Consider the following 21,827-nt stretch of genomic DNA (forward strand, 5'->3'; position numbering starts at 1 on the left):
TCTTGCTTTATAAAGTAATTCCCCAACTTGAGTCGTATTGGGATAACATCACCAAAGGCCTAGATAGAAAACTCTATCATCAATTCAGAGTAGGCACCTTACCAATTAGGGAATTTACTAACAAATGGCAGAATAGTCTGAAAATGTATTGCCCCTTTTGTTTAGAAGTTAACGAAACTGAGAGCCATTTCTTATTCGAATGTCATGCCTATCGCGCACCCCGCCTGAAGTGGCTCAAACCAGTTTGTCGACGAACAAAAATACGGGTGTGTAAAGAAGCAATACACATTCTAAGAACTAATACAGCTGAGTGGGTGTCTATTGGTTTGGCAAAATATCTTGGATGGGCTTGGGTAATCCGAGCAAGGTATATCAAAGAAGCTAGCAAATAGCGTCCATTTTTAATCAACTAGATTATTTCGAAACTGAAATTGACTGATTATGATCTGGGACATATTGCCTGTTATATTCGTTGGTTCTAACATTGTGTATAATGGAAACTGTTCCAGATATTGTTGGTATGGCTCTTTGATGATAACTGCTAAAGGAAAAAAATGTATTAAGTGGTTATTTGTTTATATTAAGGTTTATCCTTTTTAAATTTTTGCTTTTGACTAATATTATTCTCTTCTTTTTTTCTGTGAATTTTTATGTATGTAATGTCTTTTATGAAGGAAAACTTCGAAATAAAGACTATAAAAACTGAAAAACTGAAAAACTGATATGTGTTGGCATCTACTGGAGGCGTTTATATTCTATTGTGAATGAAACACAGTTTCACAGCAGGAAATTAAATTTAAATCACACCTTTGCTTTAGGAGAAAAAGTTGACCCCAGGCTCCAACATGTGACTTTCATGCTACACAGATTGTAGAGATACGTAAGAAGTATGGGGCAGATGTATCAAGATTCCACTTTGCGATTTCTAAATAGCGATTTTTAAGGAATCGCTATTTAGAAATCTCAAAATGGAGTGTATGTAGAAAATCGCTATATTTTAGCGATTTCTTAGTCTTCCTTATTTGCAAATTCGCATTTTGCGAATTCGCAATTAAGGAATAATTTCCCATGCATTCCTATGGGCAAGGAGGCCTGTAGGAATGATTGTGAAAATATTCTCAATTTGCGATACGCAATTTGCTAATCGCAAATTGAGAATAATTTCAAGGGTGCAGGGGTGTCTCAAAGACACCCTGCTGCACCCCTGAAATCTACATGTGTGTGTGCATATGGCGCACATACATGCCCTATGGGCATGTGTGTGCATCACATGCCACCTTCAAAAATGCCAAATTGTGCATTTTTAATAGAATTTGCAAATTAACATCAACTACAAGTTGGTGGTAATTTGCGATTTCTTAACCAAAAATTCGCAATTGTAAAATGCTACATACATAGCATTTAAGGAATCGCAAAATTGCGATTCCTTAAATGCTATCGCAAAATAAGGAATCGCTAATTTTTGCGATTCCTTAATTTGCGAATTTTTGATGCATGCCAAAACATGCAAATAGACCGTTTGCGATTCGCAAAGGCCGAAATTCCTCGAAATTTCTGTCTATGCGATTCGCAAAAGGCTTGATACATCTAGGCCATAATGCCACAAATTTGCAAATACCTTACAATGCTGCAAAGGTTCGCAGCTGAGATTGTGTCCCTGATATCACTATCTGCCTGTGAGTCAAGGAGACCAACTGTGTCTGTTTCTCACGCCGGACACAAATCTAGATTATGCGAGTGTCCCACATAAGGCTGCTTCTTGTGCTTAAGCTGTTTTATTGTTGACAATATTGCTGCTTCTGCACTTGTCATACAGCACTTAAAAAGTGACAAAACAACTTTAGAATTTGCACCGTTACTTTGCACCTTTGAACTCGAACTTTGCCAGCTATCACTAATAATATGTTTGAGGGCATTAAATATCCACCACAAAGATCATTCTCACAGAGGACACTATGTAACTGGATATGAATTTAGCGCCATGTACGGAAGCAATAAAGTATTGTTAGGGGCTTAGTGGCACCTTCGAGCAAGGAACTTTTTAATGGGCCTAGCGGAATCTATGCCCTTTCATGCTGATGTTCTCTCTACAGAGAAAACACCTTATGTTCATATAGGTGAAACACATGGCTCTCAAAGAAGGTTGTGCTGGGACCCGTCCACACCCCAACACTATTATTTTGCAGTATTCTACATAGCGTGCCCCCCACCTGAAAGTATGAGAAGACTTCACGTGAGCACTAGTTGCATTACAGATTGAAATATTCATCCTTAGGCACAGGGAGATTACGGGATTTGCCCAGAACCACAGAATATTTGAGCCTCCCGCCAGACTCTACTCTGGTCCACCAACTTCCAAGCCAGCCACTCCAGCCATTAATTCATACCCTCTCCCCATTGCTAAACTAAAAGCGATGAGGAACTTCAGGCCTCTGTGCACCTTTCTGCAAATATAGCAAAAGACACACAATTGACGGACAGAATGCAGAACAAATCAAAACATTCACCTCCAGTCAAGAGATATGCGATAAATCCATCATCCTTTTGCTCACTACGCCACCCCAGTTTAGACCTGGCCATATGCAAATCAGTCTTGACCCGGTTCCAGGATGCTTGTTTCCAGTCCAGGGAGGCCCTGGCCTAGCAGTTCAGTCTGGACTGTGCCCATGGGGCACAAGGTCAAGACTGATTTGCATATGACTGGGTCCGACCTGGGGTGGCATAGTGTGCAAAAAAACAATGGATTTAACCCAGATCTATTGACTGGGGGAGAATTTTTGCATTGTCAGCATTCCATCCATCATTTGTTTGCTGTAACACTTTCCCCCCTAAGTGGGATGGATATGCCCAGAAGTGGGTTCCTTGCTCACTGTGCCACTGGATTCAAGCTAGCCTGGCTAAAGAAGGGTGACATACCCTGAAACCGGACCCTGGATGCTTGTTTCTGGTCAAGAGAGGACCTGGCCTGGCAGTTCTCCGGGTCCAAACTGGAGTGGTGTAGTGGGCAAAAGAACGATGGATTTAACCCAGATCTTTTGATGGGGGAGAATGTTCACACGTTCAGCATTCCGTCCATCATTTGTTTGCTGTAACAACATTTTGCAAATATAGTGCAGGCCAAAGTGGGCGACAAGTTGTGCAGACACAGGTCTATTGGTGGAAATGTAAATATAATCAGCATGTGATCGAATCCACAGCAGGTTAACATACTTTGACGCTGGCCTCCGTGGGCTAATTTCGCTAGAGCCAAATTGTATAGTATGAGGCCTGGATCAAACTACTGCCTCAATGGTCAAGAAAGCAATGGCAGTTGCCTCAAACCACCTAATGCGTTTTGGCTAGTCCTTTCCCTTAGCCCAATTTAATGGGCTGCACCCGTAGGCCAGAGAAAGGCCAGACTGTCCCAATAATTATGGAGGATACAGACCACCCAACTGAATCCAGCCATGGTGGACCTGCACACACGTGCACTGAAATTCAGCTCGACCTCCAACAATACATTTACAACTTGTGGTGTTTGTGTTGAATTTGCAGTCACAGAGCAGTGTGATGCACGTTTGCATGTTAGGATGTATTCAAACAAGGGGGCTGTTTGGCAACAACAGCTGTAATTGTTTTAGGTGATAATTTTAACTCATAAATTCAGCGGTTTGGGACGGGTTGCAAATACACTACCTAAGCTTCTGAGCAATGCTATGTCACTTAATTCAGCAGGTGGAATCCCCTTCCTCTCAGCTTCGCCCATGGCGAGGACAGAGGAAACACCAGCTCACTGTATGCTCGGACGGATGAAGAGCAATGGACCGACCCGGAAGCATAAGTATGTGCCATAGGAACATGGCCTCTGACTTCTGCCATTTGAGTTAAAGTACAATTGCCTACCCAGGCGCATGCGCAACAGGATATCCCGGCCTTCCAAGGCTACAATTGATGGCGAACGGGTTACATTTACCCTGGAAATGACACAGAGAAATAAACCACAGCCCTTGGAGGACGAAGGCTCGTGAATTCTGCCGATGGTTGTGCCCACTTCGAAGCCTGTAATGCACCTTTTCTTTAGCCCAGAGTCCGACTAGAACAGAGAAAACAGAAGGCCAGACCCAGCAACCAGTTCTACCCGTCCAATAAGTAGTGCCGAAATTATCATGATTTATTAGCAAAAACTATAAGATTACAACATGCCCTCTTACTTTCATCTGTTGGATTTTTCCTATCGTCTGTAAGTAAAGGAACTGACCAGGCCCAAAATTATTATTATTATTATATTCTTACATAGCGCCAGAATCGACCCCTGAAGGGGTATCTCCGCGCTTGCCTTGGGAACCCGTCCTGGTTTTTCCCTGTGAGATAGCCCCTGCAGGGCATCCCCAAGGTGAAAGCCAGGCATCCCGCCGCGGGGGGCCATTGTGGAGATTAAGCAAGCTTAATGCCCAGAGTTGCAGCGTGTGAACCCATGATTAGGTCAGGAACCGAAGCGAGAATTATCAAGTCCATGGACATTTGAGCTCAAGACCCTGCCGTGTCGGGAATTGAATCCTGGTACCGGGTCTGACCTCTGCTTCAGGGTCTGCCTGCTCTAACCAGTGAGCCACACTTCTCCCTGGCCTAACATATTCAGAAAAGCAAGCATTTGCAATGCAATAGGTCTCGCATTTGCGAGAGTTTGAGCTATTGGCATTGTCAGTCAGTCAGTCAGTCAGCATTGTAAATGACAATGTATTTTATTTATGTCTTTATTTTTAAAACCAATAAGTACACGACATTGTCATTTACAATACCAATAGCTTAAACTCTAGCAAAAGCGAGAGCTATTGCATTGCAAATGCTTGTTGGGTAGTGCTACCAGTAGTGAGCGCTGCCATGACTCTGGGATAGCTGACCCCAGATATCCTATTCTGCTCAGCTGGGCAACTGCTTGCAGTAACTACTCCAGTGTGTCTCGCTCTCAGGGCTAACCAAAACACTGGCACAAAAGCCTTCACACTTGCAAATTGGATAGCTTTTGTATATGACACAGAAGCCAAGCAACTAGTTATCTCTTTTTTAATGATCTACAACTACGGGTGTAGGGTCCAAAGCTCATCCTATGGAGCAAGTCAGCGCCCCCCCATCGCCGGCTCAGGACTGGTCTCCCTCCCGCCATGCCAGGCCGGGAACCGAGGGTGGCGACCCTGCTTCTGTCCAGGTAGACGAAGATTCTATGGTCTTTGGTGAGTACACGCGCTCATTTATTTGTAAAACGTTCCCAGGTTGAGGGCCCACTGCCCCAACAGCGCCGAACATTTAGAAAAGCAGCTTTTATGAGCTGGGCAAGTAAAGCACTGTGTTGGGAAACACTAGATTGATGTGAGCGCTCTTGAATTGTGCAGTGGGTGGTTATCAGAAAGGCTTTTGGAGACAAAGGACGACAAGAATATGTTACAAGGTGGGGGGGTTAGAATAAATACAACGGCAATGTCCACGCAAAAAAACGAAAAAATGCAAAGAAAATAGCAGAGTAAATACATAATCCATTATTTCACTTAACTGATTTGTGGATTAAGACTGATTTGTGATTTAAGACTGATTTGTGATTTAAGCCCTTGGCCTGTGTTATCTGCAAGAGGTTGCGTAATTAAACTTAAGGGAAAGTTTTTGAAACATTACATTAAAGGAAATTCAAAATGATCAAATGCAGACAGTAGCAAAGTGCTTCAAAGAACGAAATCAAGAGCTAAACTGTTGGTCTGTGGGTAACCGCATCACACTCCAAAACTAGGGCAAAAGGTGCGCAAGAACCTAACCCTTCCTTCCCCAGTGAAGAGTGTATAGCTGTCAAGGTTTCACATTGCCATGTGTGACATTTTCATACATTCAGTGTAATTATGTGTGACATTTCAACAACTATGAGTGACACTTTCTCGAAACCAAAATCAAGCAAGGAAAACCAGGAAAACATATAAATATCAGTTGTTACACCCATTTGAGCATCAAGACATGCTAAGAAGATGTTAAAACTGCCGGAAAGTATCAGAAACTGAAGCACCTTAGTTTTCTTCTAAGCTGATCATACTGTTAAACAAAACAAGGACTCAGATCTGCACCAGTCATTGACAGTGCGCGCGACGCCACTGCAAACAAAAGAATGTTTCTGTAAATTTTAACAGTCAGTTATTGTGATACGGTCAGATTATCTATTACAAAAATCGGCGCAGTGTGCTTGCCACTTGCTCACTTCGAGTACAGAGAATAAATAATGACTGCTATAGTGGGGGATAAAAAGAGAAAGAGGCCGATCTGTTTTCGAGGTTTGGTCTCCTCCTCACATGAAAGCACACACCATCGCTCGCTGGGTAACGGAATGTAGCCACGGTGCCGGCTCCACTACTGAAATTTTCAGTAGGTGCTCTTTAATTTCTTGTTTTTCTCTGACAAACGTAAAATAACAAGCTTTACCTAATCGCTTTCTTGGCTGCTCGGCCGCTATAAATCTGGCCAATAAAATGTGCAAAGGGACATCACTTGTATTTAAGAGCACAGTTATAAAAAGAAACTCAAGACACATCTCTTTGTATGTTGATTTCTTCTTGTTCCCCTCGAGCTCCGCGCCAGGACCCTTATGAGTATCCGTGCGAGTTACAAGTGAAATAACATAACATAACATATGAGTTCACAGTTTATAAATTCACTTACTTGGATTTGAGGCAGGCGGCGAACGAAGACAGCAACAGGTGCCTCCGCCCGGGCTGGAACATGCTCTCACAGCTGCAGTGCAGGCAGTACGGCTTTGGTTGGTTTTGAGGTGGTTGTTCCCTTGCCCACCATGGGATCTTGTTTCTACCACTCCGCACACTGCATAGAGCAGGCAGCGGGCCGAAAGTGGCGAGAAGCACATATCCCTGCTACAAGGCAGCAGCAGACTGACAACTGAGTCGGCTGCCGCCAACGCTGGTTGGGCCGGGTGAGCCTCAGAGAGGCGGAGGCAAGCCTGCAGTGGTGCGAGCGGTCACACAGTGGCTTGCACTACAAATGTGTGACCTGACATTTAAGTGCGGCAATGTGGACCAGCGCACACAAATGCGTGATGCCTGATACTTGGCAGGGCTGAGAGTGGTTTGCAGTCCGCTCGGGGACCCACTGTGTGAGCTGTGTTTGCGTTGCTCTTTTCCCTACAATGTCTCTAAGCACACCAAAGCCATCAAAGCAGCAGGCTAGCGCTACCTGAAAACACCCAAATGGACAAACACTGTAAGGAAGCCGCTAGCTGCAGTGGTGAGACACGACAGAAGCCTCTAAGAGAAGGGGTTCTCGAGTGTGAGGCAAGGACACAACTCATACATGGCGAGCAATAGATGACGGGTGGGCGGGGCCTAAGGGAGACAGGACGTGCACCAACCCCACTTCCAAAGAAGCATGACAGAAAACCAACGACAATAGATCTCGGAAGCGAGCAGCGCATGCGCTGCAACGCAGGCGAGACCTAATAAGGCGAAACCACAGCCATTTTGTATGTCAGATACTAACCACCAGGTGTTGAGCCGACGCCGGAACTTGAAACGGAGTCCTCCGTTCCACCGTCTGCAACGTGGGCCATTTACACCAGATCATTTTGGTGCTCCGAGTTGGTGCCGCCAGCATAAGAACCCGTGCTGTGATCGTCTGATTGCTCGAGAGGGATCCGGACCTCGCTCTGCCCCTCAGCTTCCCACAACTACCCTCCCTCAAACATAGACTGGAAGAGAAAAAAGCAGCATTACTCTGATTGATAAGAACAGGGCAGAATCCTTTAAATAAATTCTACTCTAGAGGCCCAGAATGGCACGCGGACCTCCAATGCGATAATGTTGCAGGATAACGAGAAGAGCTAAACTCTGCTCCCTTGTAATAAACAACAAATTTACCCTCTAGTAATCTATTAATTATCCAAGGACACATTCCTCAAACGTATTTGTGGCTATGCTCATGGTAGCCCCCTCCACCACACTCCTCCATTTTTCGTGCTTACCTTGGCAGCCTCCTGAGACGCACCTGAAGAGGTATGTTGGTGGTGCACGGTGGAGCACAAAAACACCAAACCATGCTCCCACTCCATCATCTTAGCTTTCTGCGGAAACCCGTAAATTATAAATCATGGCCTGTCATCGGGTATGAAGTCTACCACAGGCTCGCACTTGTATTAGCTTACTCCAAATCCCCCCCTTGCCCGCCAGCCCGAGGCCGCATGCGTACTGAAACCCCACATCATCCATATCCCTCTGGGTGAGTTAACAGCAGCATCTGTTGCCCGCTGCGTTTAGGCCTCAACACAATCTGAGCACCAGGAAATAAATCACCAGACCCACGGAATCTGCTCTTCGTTTTCCCAGGGCCACCTAGTGTCCCTTAGTTCATTGATAACATCTCACAATCCCAATGTTGCACAGATATGCGACATGGGTATCCGGGTTACTTACCACCCCCTTGACCCCATTGCAACAACACCATACTCAGGCTGTAGGAGAGTAGGGTCTGCAATCCTATGATCACCCAGATTTTTTGCTTTTGTTTTACTGGTTTACGACTTTCTCTGGCTGTTCTCTCTCTAAATTACAACATGTACCCTAGGTGCATTTACCAATTGGTACTGGGCCACCTTATCAGACCCTGTAACTCAGGGCATAGGTGTACCCAGGGCTGCCAGGGGCTGCAGCATGTATTATGCCACCCCTGGCTGGCCTCCTAAATTTGACACAACTGGCTGCATGACAGCTGGGGCAAAGTCGTGTAATCACCCTTTGCTGTAGGTGTAGTATACCTATACCTAACCCTAAAATGGACACACAGATTCCTATCAGTCACTCCTATGGCAGGCCTTGACAATCCTGAAGGCAGAGTGCTTGGAATCGTGTGAGATGGTGCTCTGGCATGAGCTGAGCCTGTCTGCAGCTTGCGGAACCAAGTCCTAATAGCTGTTCCATGATATCGCATACCATATACTCTTAAGTGCATTATAATCCTCGCGGTTAACCCCTTCCATGCTGATGACAGAACGGTTCCGTCATCAGCTACGGGTGAGCTGTGCTGATGACGGAACCGTTCCGTCATGAGCCCGTTAGAACCTTAGAACCCTCAGCACAGCGCGAAAATTCGCGCCGCGCTGAAGGGGTTAAATGCTAACTTTGGTATTGCTTTATCAAAACATGTCGAGTAAGGTGTCATACGAATTAGAATACTAACCCCTCGCCAATTCTGGCGACGGGGTTAGCATTCCACCCTTCTAGAGGGACACGACATGTATGTAACTGTGAACCCCGGTTAAAGTTAACTAAAGCCTCAGCTCCACAAAATGGATGCTGCCACCACAGACACGAGTCTGACCTCCTGCTGCTGGGAGTCCTTCCAGCGAGGGAGGCTTGGACAAAGGGTTTCCTGTCCGGGGCGGTGCTAGCACCATCCCAGACATGGTTTTGTGTATCCTGGGTAGGCAGGGCTTTACAGGAAGGTGACTGCTGAGTGGCACCCCGGTGCTCACTACGCATAGGCCGGTCTGAACCAGTTCCAGGGGCACACCAGCCCCTGGCCTGGGGAAGTCCGGCATGGCAGAGGGGTGTAACCACCCCCCTCCTAGTCCCACCCATAGGCAGGACCTAGTCACTGGGTCAGCCCCCTTTTTTAGTATAAAGATGGGAGCGGGCCCCCTGTTAAAATTAGATCATCTTTGGAATCAAGACACGACTTTCTGCGAAAGGACTTCAAGATTTCTTCATCAAGATTCTCCCTTGTGGCTAAGGAGTAGTCACCCTGCATCCGCAGGCACCATCCTAAAGAACACTGCGGTCTGCTGCAAGTCCTTCATCACGAATCCGACGACCCAGCTCGACCAGACCCGGCTTCCCTGGCACCTCTGACCTCTACTCACCTCTACAGCAAAGCTGAGAACCGTGAGTGCGACGAGACCTCGAGGGACCGACGATCGCCAAGACTGCACGATATCTTTACAACAAGCCCACCGTGTCCTCCACGGGTGAGTGCTTTGGGGTCCGAGAAGCCCCGACCCTGCGCAGCTCCAGCACCCAAGGTCAGCCTCCTGTAGTAAATATTTAATTTACCGTCTTAATTTCTATGCAGGTAAGTACTTAATCAATAATAACTCAAATCGGAAAGAAAAAAACAGAGTCCGTGGTGTTAGAGTTCTTAGGGGTTTTATTCCTTAAAAAGGAATGGTCAAGACCTGGATATCATGTTCTTCCCACCACAGGGGTGGAAGAAGGGATAGAGCAATATTTTATTGACAATACATAGCTTATATACTTAATTTACACCATAGAAAGCAATATAGTAGGCGTAACAGCTGAGAGAGGACAAGATAACAGCATCTACGTGTTACTAGTACGTAATCAGTAGGCGTGGACTAGGCGTGAACTAGAGGTGTGTGCTAGAAACGTCACAGGTAGGTGTCACAGGGGGGTGGCACTAAACAGAAATGTTGCAATGTCAGCAGAAATCGGAAGCTTGGATGCGCGCGCAGCTGCATGACGTGTGATTGACGTGAAACTGCAGGGTGCAGGGGACTTGACATTTACACTGACGGAAAGAGACAGAAGTCTGGCATGTCAGATCAACTCGTACTTCTATCATATCTGATATCTGATGTTTGGGAACCATATTATCAGAACGGAAAAGGTCTCTGGGGCAGAAGCTATTCTATACTGACTGAGAGTGCGTGTATAAGCGCCTGAGTGTCTGCATGAGAAGCGTGGGGGCATGGGCCTTCCATGGGAGCATGGTAACAGAGCTATGAATTACTTGCATAAAGACAGTGCGGCCGGGCCCTTTGGCTCTGCAGCTGGGGAATGTTTACTTAAGCTAGTAGGCAGGAATGCATTTTCGAGGAGCAGATCAGATAATTCGAAGGTTGAAGTCAGTCTTGGCAGGAAGCAGGCTGAGCTGAGCGCGGTGGGCCGCGCTGGAAGTAAGTCAGAGTTCACGGGTACAGAGGCAGCCTGGGCTGAGGCTTTCAGAGTCAGAAGCCAGAAAAAAGGCTCGATGGCAGAAATTCAGGGCCTACTTTGCCAGAGCTGAAAAACGTGTAAGGTACACTACAAAAAGACGTTGGCATAGCATACTTAGGAACGGACTATTTAACCCATTCAGGGTGGGTCTGAAAGAGGACATGTTAACGTTGGACGCAAATGTATTTGCGTCTTCATAGCTGGCACAGGAGGGAAGTTACATGCACTTTAAGCTGGTACATGGAGTCGGTGGGGTACACGCTAGGGAACATAACTTGACCATAAAATTTATATTTCCTCACTCCCTGCATCTCCACGATCTGCGTGGGGCCCTTCTGCTGTTTGCTGTGCACCGCGTTGTTTGGCTACTAGCCGGCTGGTTTGTGGCCTTCTGAACGACGCCCGACGACATCACTGCTGCTGGTCTGGTTGCTCCAGACTGGCCCTTGCTTCCTTCTTGAAGAGAGGCACCCTGGACCCTCCTGGTCCACTCCAGACGCCATTTTAAGTCCACCGCGTGGGCTTGAATTTGCCAAGGCTTTGTTGCCCAATCATGGGTCCAGCGACGCCGACAGCTTCTATCTTCGTGGGACAGCTCGATCCTCCTTCCTGGTCGCCGACAACGCCTCCTGGTCCGTGAGATCTCCGAGCCCAGCGTCACCCACATGCCTTGTCGAGGTGGCTACCATCCGGTGCCCTCCTGGTGCCCACTGACTACTGGCTAGTAGTCTCGAACTTGGTCCCCTCTGCTTTCAGGTGTCATCTTCCATCGATCCAGGCTTGGATCCACCGAACTTTCTTCACTGGTCGCCTGCCAGCAACTTCTTTCTTCCAGGCTCCTGGTCCGTCAACGAGGATTCCCGACGTCTTTTGAGTCCTATGCAGCTGCAGCCCCTGGGCTAGGTAACTTCGGCATTTCGGTGCCCCAGCATAGCCTCACTATCCAAGGGTCAGAATCTACTTTCGTTTTCCTCCTACCAGGTCGGGTTCGCCCGAGAACACTAACTTTGCAATTCCTAGCTACCATAGACTTTGTCCCGCATCTCGCGTGAGAGTGCACACACTGCACCCGAGTCCCCTGGGTCTCCTAGAAGTAATCTAACGATTCTATAGTCAAGTCCTAGCGATTCCAAAGCCTATTCGTACTGTACTTACCTGCTAGTAATTTCGCATTCCACTTTTCAAGTATATGGTTTTCCGTGCCCCTCGGGCATTTGTATATACTGTGCTAACTTAAGTATTTTTGTAAGAGTTTTGGTTTGTGCTTAGTACACTGTCCTCATAAAGAGTACAGGGCTGTTGTGATTCTTAATAAATAACTGTTTATTTTCATAACACGTGTGTGGTGTCCTTTCACTTGGTGTTCAAGGGGTATATGTGTGGTAAACAGCTGGCTTAACACGCCCTCTCGAGTCTTTAGCCTTAGACTGCTCGTATCCACGCTACTAGGATAGCTGGTCTATAAGGTTGACTTACAACCAATCATCAATAAGGGTTGCTGGACTGATACATAGTGTTCACTAGAATAGTGAGCACTGCATATCAGGCCACCTTCTCACATTGGTGGCAGCGGTGGGGGTGCCCTTTGAAAGAGTGGGGATTGACATTGTTGGTCCAATGGAACCCCAGACAGCATCAGGGCACACATTTATACTGGTGGTAGTGGATCATGCCACCAGGTATCCTGAAGCTATTCCACTTAGGACCACTACAGCACCTGTAGTGGCAAGGGCCCTAGTTGGAGTGTTCTCCAGAGTGGGCTTCCCTAAGGAGGTTGTCTCTGACAGAGGTGCAAACTTCATGTCAAGCTACTTAACTGCTATGTGGAAGGAATGTGGTGTCAATTACAAATTCACTACACCCTATCATCCACAATGCAATGGGCTTGTTGAAAGGTTCAACAGGACCCTAAAAGGGATGATTCATGGACTACCTGAAAAGCTCAGGCGTAGATGGGATGTCCTGATTCCCTGCCTTCTGTTTGCTTACAGAGAGGTCCCACAAAAGGGGGTTGGCTACAGCCCTTTTGAACTTTTGTATGGGCATCCTGTGAGAGGCCCCCTGTGTTTGGTGAAGGAAGGATGGGAGAGACCTCTCAAAAAGCCTGCAACCAACATAGTGGACTATGTACTTGGTCTCCGCTCCAGGATGGCTGAATACATGGAGAAGGCATCTGAAAACCTTAAGGCCAGTCAAGAACTTCAAAAAGCTTGGCATGACCAAAAGGCTGTCTTGACTGTTTACCAGCCTGGACAGAAGGTGTGGGTGTTGGAGCCAGTGGCCCCAGCAGCACTCAAAGACAAATGGTCTGGGCCCCACACAATTCTTGAGCAAAAGGGAGAGGTCACCTACCTGGTGGACCTTGGAACTCCCAGGAGCCCCCACAGGGTACTCCATGTCAACAGGCTCAAAGCATATGTCGACAGGAAGGACATGAGCTTGCTCATGGCCATAGATGAGGGACAGGAGGAAGAGAGTGACCCTCTCCCAGACCTGCTCACTCAGAATCCTGATGATGGGTCAGTAGATGGTGTTGTCTTTTGTGGCAGCCTCTCTGAACATCAGCAGCAAGACTGTAAACAGGTTCTTCAGTCTTTCAGACATATGTTCTCTCTGACACCCAGTCAGACCAATTGGTGCACCCATGAGGTTGACACTGGTGACAGCCTGCCAGTCAAGAGTAAAATCTACAGGCAGCCTGATCATGTTAGAGACTGCATAAAAACTGAAGTGCAGAAAATGTTGGAGTTGGGAGTCATTGAACCCTCAGATAGCCCTTGGGCTAGTCCAGTAGTTCTAGTGCCAAAGCCTCACACCCAAGATGGTAAGAGAGAGATGAGGTTTTGCGTAGACTACAGGGGTCTCAATGCAGTCACTAAGACTGATGCCCACCCAATACCAAGGGCAGATGAGCTTATAGATAGATTGGCTTCTGCCAACTACTTAAGCACATTTGACTTAACAGCTGGGTATTGGCAAATCAGGTTAGCTGAGGATGCCAAGCCCAAGACAGCATTTTCAACCCCTGGTGGGCATTATCAATTTGTGGTAATGCCCTTTGGTCTGAAAAATGCACCTGCCACCTTCCAAAGGTTGGTGAATCAAGTCCTTACTGGGCTGGATGACTTCTGTGCAGCATATCTAGATGATATTGCTGTCTTTAGCTCCACCTGGGAGGATCACCTGGTCCACCTGAGGAAAGTGTTAGAGGCTCTGCAAGCAGCAGGCCTCACTATCAAGGCCACCAAGTGCCAGATAGGGCAGACACAGGTTGTATACCTGGGCCACCTTGTAGGTGGAGGCCAGGTTCAGCCACTGGAGAGCAAAATACAGTCAATCAGGGACTGGGCTCCTCCAACCACCCAGACTCAGGTTCGAGCTTTCTTGGGCCTGACTGGATACTACAGAAAGTTTGTCAGGAACTATGGTTCCATTGTGACACCATTAAATGAACTGACAAGTAAGAAAATGCCAAAAAAGGTTCAGTGGACAGCAGGCTGTCAAAAAGCATTCGATGACCTAAAGCAGGCCATGTGCACAGCACCTATCCTTAAGAGTCCAGACTACTCCAAACCATTCATTGTCCAAACAGATGCTTCTGAGTTGGGTGTGGGAGCTGTTCTTTCTCAACTGAATTTTGATGGTCAAGACCAGCCCATTGCTTTTATAAGCAGAAGGCTGACCCCCAGAGAGAAGAATTGGTCAGCTATTGAGAGGGAGGCCTTTGCTGTGGTTTGGGCCCTGAAGAAGCTGAGGCCATACTTTTTTGGCACTCACTTCAAGATTCAGACCGACCATAAGCCCCTCTTGTGGCTAAATCAGATGAAGGGTGAAAACCCCAAACTGCTTAGGTGGTCCATTTCCCTACAGGGGATGGACTTTACAGTGGAACATAGACCTGGTACTGATCATGGCAATGCCGATGGGCTCTCCAGATATTTCCACTTAGAACAAGAAGACTCACCTGGTCAAGGTTAGCTTATTGTCCCAAAGTTTGGGGGGGGTCATGTAGGAGAGTAGGGTCTGCAATCCTATGATCACCCAGATTTTTTGCTTTTGTTTCACTGGTTTACGACTTTCTCTGGCTGTTCTCTCTCTAAATTACAACATGTACCCTAGGTGCATTTACCAATTGGTACTGGGCCACCTTATCAGACCCTGTAACTCAGGGCATAGGTGTACCCAGGGCTGCCAGGGGCTGCAGCATGTATTATGCCACCCCTGGCTGGCCTCCTAAATTTGACACAACTGGCTGCATGACAGCTGGGGCAAAGTCGTGTAATCACCCTTTGCTGTAGGTGTAGTATACCTATACCTAACCCTAAAATGGACACACAGATTCCTATCAGTCACTCCTATGGCAGGCCTTGACAATCCTGAAGGCAGAGTGCTTGGAATCGTGTGAGATGGTGCTCTGGCATGAGCTGAGCCTGTCTGCAGCTTGCGGAACCAAGTCCTAATAGGTGTTCCATGATATCGCATACCATATACTCTTAAGTGCATTATAATCCTCGCGGTTAAATTCTAACTTTTGTATTGCTTTATCAAAACATGTCGAGTAAGGTGTCATACGAATTGGAATACTAACCCCTCGCCAATTCTGGCGACGGGGTTAGCATTCCACCCTTCTAGAGGGACACTACATGTATGTAACTGTGAACCCCGGTTAAAGTTAACTAAAGCCTCAGCTCCACAAAATGGATGCTGCCACCACAGACACGAGTCTGACCTCCTGCTGCTGGGAGTCCTTCCAGCGAGGGAGGCTTGGACAAAGGGTTTCCTGTCCGGGGCGGTGCTAGCACCATCCCAGACATGGTTTTGTGTATCCTGGGTAGGCAGGGCTTTACAGGAAGGTGACTGCTGAGTGGCACCCCGGTGCTCACTACGCATAGGCCGGTCTGAACCAGTTCCAGGGGCACACCAGCCCCTGGCCTGGGGAAGTCCGGCATGGCAGAGGGGTGTAACCACCCCCCTCCTAGTCCCACCCATAGGCAGGACCTAGTCACCGGGTCAGCCCCCTTTTTTAGTATAAAGATGGGAGCGGGCCCCCTGTTAAAATTAGATCATCTTTGGAATCAAGACACGACTTTCTGCGAAAGGACTTCAAGATTTCTTCATCAAGATTCTCCCTTGTGGCTAAGGAGTAGTCACCCTGCATCTGCAGGCACCATCCTAAAGAACACTGCGGTCTGCTGCAAGTCCTTCATCACGAATCCGACGACCCAGCTCGACGAGACCCGGCTTCCCTGGCACCTCTGACCTCTACTCACCTCTACAGCAAAGCTGAGAACCGTGAGTGCGACGAGACCTCGAGGGACCGACGATCGCCAAGACTGCACGACATCTTTACAACAAGCCCACCGTGTCCTCCACGGGTGAGTGCTTTGGGGTCCGAGAAGCCCCGACCCTGCGCAGCTCCAGCACCCAAGGTCAGCCTCCCTGCATCTCCACGATCTGCGTGGGGCCCTTCTGCTGTTTGCTGTGCACCGCGTTGTTTGGCTACTAGCCGGCTGGCTTGTGGCCTTCTGAACGACGCCCGACGACATCACTGCTGGTCTGGTTGCTCCAGACTGGCCCTTGCTTCCTTCTTGAAGAGAGGCACCCTGGACCCTCCTGGTCCACTCCAGACGCCATTTTAGGTCCACCGCGTGGGCTTGAATTTGCCAAGGCTTTGTTGCCCAATCCTGGGTCCAGCGACGCCGACAGCTTCTATCTTCGTGGGACAGCTCGATCCTCCTTCCTGGTCGCCGACAACGCCTCCTGGTCCGTGAGATCTCCGAGCCCAGCGTCACCCACACGCCTTGTCGAGGTGGCTACCATCCGGTGCCCTCCTGGTGCCCACTGACTACTGGCTAGTAGTCTCGAACTTGGTCCCCTCTGCTTTCAGGTGTCATCTTCCATCGATCCAGGCTTGGATCCACCGAACTTTCTTCACTGGTCGCCTGCCAGCAACTTCTTTCTTCCAGGCTCCTGGTCCGTCAACGAGGATTCCCGACATCTTTTGAGTCCTATGCAGCTGCAGCCCCTGGGCTAGGTAACTTCGGCATTTCGGTGCCCCAGCATAGCCTCACTATCCAAGGGTCAGAATCTACTTTCGTTTTCCTCCTACCAGGTCGGGTTCGCCCGAGAACACTAACTTTGCAATTCCTAGCTACCATAGACTTTGTCCCACATCTCGCGTGAGAGTGCACACACTGCACCCGAAGTCCCCTGGGTCTCCTAGAAGTAATCTAACGATTCTATAGTCAAGTCCTAGCGATTCCAAAGCCTATTAGTACTGTACTTACCTGCTAGTAATTTCGCATTCCACTTTTCAAGTATATGGTTTTCCGTGCCCCTCGGGCATTTGTATATACTGTGCTAACTTAAGTATTTTTGTAAGAGTTTTGGTTTGTGCTTAGTACCCTGTCCTCATAAAGAGTACAGGGCTGTTGTGATTCTTAATAAATAACTGTTTATTTTCATAACACTTGTGTGGTGTCCTTTCACTTGGTGTTCAAGGGGTATATGTGTGGTAAACAGCTGGCTTAACACGCCCTCTCGAGTCTTTAGCCTTAGACTGCTCGTATCCACGCTACTAGGATAGCTGGTCTATAAAGTTGACTTACAACCAATCATCAATAAGGGTTGCTGGACTGATACATAGTGTTCACTAGAATAGTGAGCACTGCATATCAGGCCACCTTCTCACACAGGCCATCCGAGATACTTACTACCCTAGTGCCCCGGTTTACCTTAACACAACATTAAAGTACACACATGCCGCCATGCCCACGGGGCAAATATCCTGAGGCACCGTGTATACTCACTCACCTAGTGCCAGGCTTCAGTTAATACCACCAGTTAAAAATCACACCATGCATAGAGGTAACATGAGGAATGCACTTAGCCCGAGGCATCTGGGCTACTCAATACCTTAATGTCCTGGATTACAAATCTTAACAACGTTGCTATGCAAAGAAAAACTGCAGAAAAACCCTGGGATCGTCCGTACCATGTTTACATGACATGGGCTATTCGCAACCATAGCACACCAAAATATGACTACGCCATCAGGCCACCATCCCTAACCCCCGAAGACTGAGGACCAGCCTACTAACCAGCGATGGCCCCAAGATAGGCGCTTCTAGCACCACTGCGCACATAGAAAATTTGGAACGCCAAATCCCTGGTAACTTGCCGCTGGTCTGCCACTTCGGGAGCTGTTGGAAAGGACAAAGAGGATTTGCCCGTCCCTCCCGCCCCTTTTATCGTTGCCGGGGAGGGGGACCACTTACGCCTGTGAATGCAGCTGCCAGCGTCCCCCACAGGGCGACATCTGCTAGGGCAGCCCTCTAGTGCCGACTAGTTCAAGCCCTCTCCCTCGGGTCCCCTTGGAGGGGGAGGCTCTCGTCAGCCTCACCAGCCCCTTGCCGTGGGCGGGTGCACCAGTGACGTGCATCCAGGGGAGGGGACACCTGGGGGCGGGCCGGATACTTAAGCTCCTGCCGCTTCCAGATCGACTGCTTTTCCTGTCGTCCTGCTGCCTGCCTGCCTTGCTGCACCCACCCTATCCTCGTCTCCAGCAGCTGGGCTGGCGGCGTGCAATTTGGATGTTTTAATGTTTTCTTTTGTGTTGCAGGCGGAGTTACAGGGCGATCTGGAGGCAGATGGGTACAGTAAGGGTATCTCTGCCTGGCACAGTAAGGGTGCCAGAGCCAAAGACTGGGAGCCGCAGGGAGGTTCCGGGAAAACCGCGACGGCGCCCCGTTAGTCCTTCGGGCGGTTGGGGTGCCTGACCAACCGGGGGTGTGCCGTACCACGCTCCGCCCTGAAAAGGGGCGGGACTATAAGACATGATCACGTGATACGGAAGGGGATCTACAAAGGTGCTGCACTGTCTGGGCGTCGACCCACCAGGCTGGCTGGCTCATTAGGCGGGCGGAGCAGCGAGGGGCTGCTTGCCCTGGATTGCCCGTAAGATAACCCACAAAACGGCATACTTTTGTTGTATAAAAATAAACCTGCTGCAGTTCTTTTCCCATAAACAATGTGTCCGGTGTAATCATTATATGGGCAAATGTAAAATGTGGAGGGGGGGTGGAAGATGGTGTGGGCACTATGATGTCAGCGAGGGCCATCCCCACTATCCTTAATTCCGGGTCCCCCTCCCCTAATGGAAAGAGAGAACAGATCAGCTCTCGCCTGAAGTGCAACTAAGGGCACCACGTCCATAGGTGTGGGTGGCGCCAGTCATTTTCCACACACCAAAACTAGCCACACCTAATGCAGTGGAAGATGATGGCTTCACACATGAAGAATAGATATTTTTTCGACTGTATCTCATATTGGGTCAGAGAGACATTGCCCAACACTGGAGGAGACTCGTCTCGAGCCTCCCACGATTCAGGGAAGTAAGCATGGATTGGACCTGTGTCGAATAGTGGAGATTCTGATGTATGAAGCAGGAGTTGTCTCCAGAAACACAACAAAATTTGGAGGGGCGGGTTGGAATATCACATCCAGGAACCTTAAGCAGGCGGCCTTAGGCATTGCTTGCGCACCTCCATGATCTTCCCCTACTTGATATGTGTAGTCTGTAACCCTGGAAAGACTTAAAACCATTATGCAGTAAATTCATGGCTAATACATGTCTTGATTGTCCGGTACGCCTTTGCAAATTCAATGTAGACAAATGTACGGTATGTTAGTTTTCAGCATGTTATAAAACCCCCATAAAGAAATTTAGAAAAAAAAATGTATTCTCTACTTTTAGCAGTGCAGGGCTACAGTTCATCTTGTCATGAACAAGGTAAATCAGCAATACTCCAGGGGTGAGACAAACACACAAATAGGGAGAAGCCATTGAATTAGGAGCAGAAAATTGACAGTGACGAGAAAGCCATCAAACATAAGCAAGGGACATACTTAAAGCCCAATCAAAGAAAGTGTTAAAGTATTGGCTACAATGCTATCTTCAAGCAAGACCACATAAAAGAAATAGGAAAGTAACAAGATCACAGAAAGACACTCTGAAGAGAAAAGAAGGATATCAATGAAAAAAATGAAGTGAAGAAAGTGGGAGAGTGAAAAATTGAAAATAAGTAAAGAAATTATTGTACAATGAAAAAATAAAAGTGGAAAGCTGAAAGGGCGTTGATAAAAATAAGGTGAAATATCTTGAGGAAAGTGAAATAGTAAAACTGAGAATGCTAAATAGAAAGGACACAATAGAAACAAAGATAACGGGGAAGATGGAATTAAATAGACAAAATGAAGGACAGAAACACCAAGAACGATAAAGTAAGAGATGTGAAAATATGACACGAGGTTGAAGCGAGAAGAGAGACTGAAAGTCACAGAAAACATTGGAGTGGTAGAGGAGGATAGGAACAGAGGGAATGTAAAAGTGCACTTAGTGACAACATTCCAACAATGAAATGTTTCGCTCTATTTCAGAGAGTCTTAAATCAGACATGGATATGCACTTACGCTTTCAGATGCAAAAGTGCCGAAGGCCACCACAGGCATGGTGTGCCCGTCGCTGAGCTTGATGCGTGTCTCCTTGGTGAGAGTCATGGCGCGTGCCTTCTCTGTGGCCGCCTGCTTCCTTGCACAGCTCCAACAGCAGGCACAGCTCTCGAGGGGCAGAGGTATTTCACCAGCCTCCTAGAGGCTGGACACGCCCTGGCACCAGCTGCAGGGCAGGGCGTGTTTGGCTTGAGTCCCAGGTAGCCGGTTTGCTTTTATTGGCTTGCCCGTGCGTTGTCTTTTATTGTTTAATTTAGTGTGCTAAAGTTATTTTCCAAAACTCTGTTAGAAGACGCGCATAGACATAGCTGCCACAAACAGGGCCGGCGTAAGTACTGGTGACGCCCATTGCGACAATATTTGTTGGTACCACCCCCCCCCCCCCCCACCCCTATATGACCTCCTTCTCGGATTCCCTAACTACCACCCAACAAAAGGGACCTTTATCTCTCCATAGCCCCTCTCTCAAATACTTTTCACTGTTTTAAAGTGCTGGAAATGCTGGCTTTACTAACCCACTCTAATATCCACATAAATACAGGTCTGTTCTTTGCAGCATGGATATTAACCCTCTGTGCTACTTTATGTTGAGCCAAACTGCCTCTGGACAAAACTCCTTACTCTCTCTCTAGCAGAAACATTAATCACAAGAGTTATCTTGACATTTTTATTGCTGCCTGAAAGCTGGACCACAAGGAACTCTGCTGAAGGTGTTTTTAAATCCTACATTACTGCTAAACACAGCACCTCCCCTAAGGTCAGTGCCCCCTCCAGACCAGCGCCTACTGCGGCCGCACCAGTCACACTGCCCTAAAGCGGGCCCTGGGTCCAAAAAGGAGTTACTTAGGGTGAAACTGTCTGGGATACATTGGGTGAAAATGATCTTTGTGCGCTCCGCAGAAAAGCTACCACACAAAGGCCCAGATTTGCATCACACAAGACAATGCAGGCCCTTCAACAGGATTTACCAAGCCATGCACAGCCACCGTGCGCGACTCTGCGTGGCTTAGTAAATCCAGAGTACTGCAAAGCAGCGCAAATCACTGCCTTGTGTTACTCTGTGCTGAGAAGGCATTCCATGGGTGAAGCATGGCCGTTCCCATGCATTCACCTATGGATTTTAACGCATTCACCTTTGGATTTTATCGCCATCCCAGCTTTATAAGGTCAATAAACCTGGGATTGGGGCAAAATGGTACGCCTTCTCAAGTGAGGCCTAACAAGGAGAAAAATATCTTTATTTCTCCTCATTATTACCTCTAACTACCTGTGCTACATTCAGCAGCATACAAACCAAAGGAAAATGACTCGAAGGATTGTTTTTGTGCAGGAAGGTGTACCTTTCTG

At 47.8% G+C, this 21,827-nt stretch overlaps 1 protein-coding gene across 1 annotated transcript in view; it reads right to left on the minus strand.

Annotated features, from left to right (window-relative positions):
* The window catches only part of LOC147734673 (estradiol 17 beta-dehydrogenase 5-like), a 231,481-nt gene extending 210,855 nt beyond the window's left edge, over positions 1-20,626 (minus strand). The window contains exon 1 of the mRNA XM_086952967.1: positions 20,442-20,626. Within this exon, the coding sequence (XP_086809093.1) occupies positions 20,442-20,528 (87 nt within the window). The 5' untranslated portion in view covers positions 20,529-20,626. The remainder of the gene's footprint in view (positions 1-20,441) is intronic.
* Between the last annotated feature and the right edge of the window lie 1,201 nt (positions 20,627-21,827).

The sequence above is a fragment of the Lissotriton vulgaris genome, chromosome 1_2 (genome assembly GCF_964263255.1).
Source record: "Lissotriton vulgaris chromosome 1_2, aLisVul1.2, whole genome shotgun sequence".
Taxonomy (NCBI): Eukaryota; Metazoa; Chordata; class Amphibia; order Caudata; family Salamandridae; genus Lissotriton; species Lissotriton vulgaris.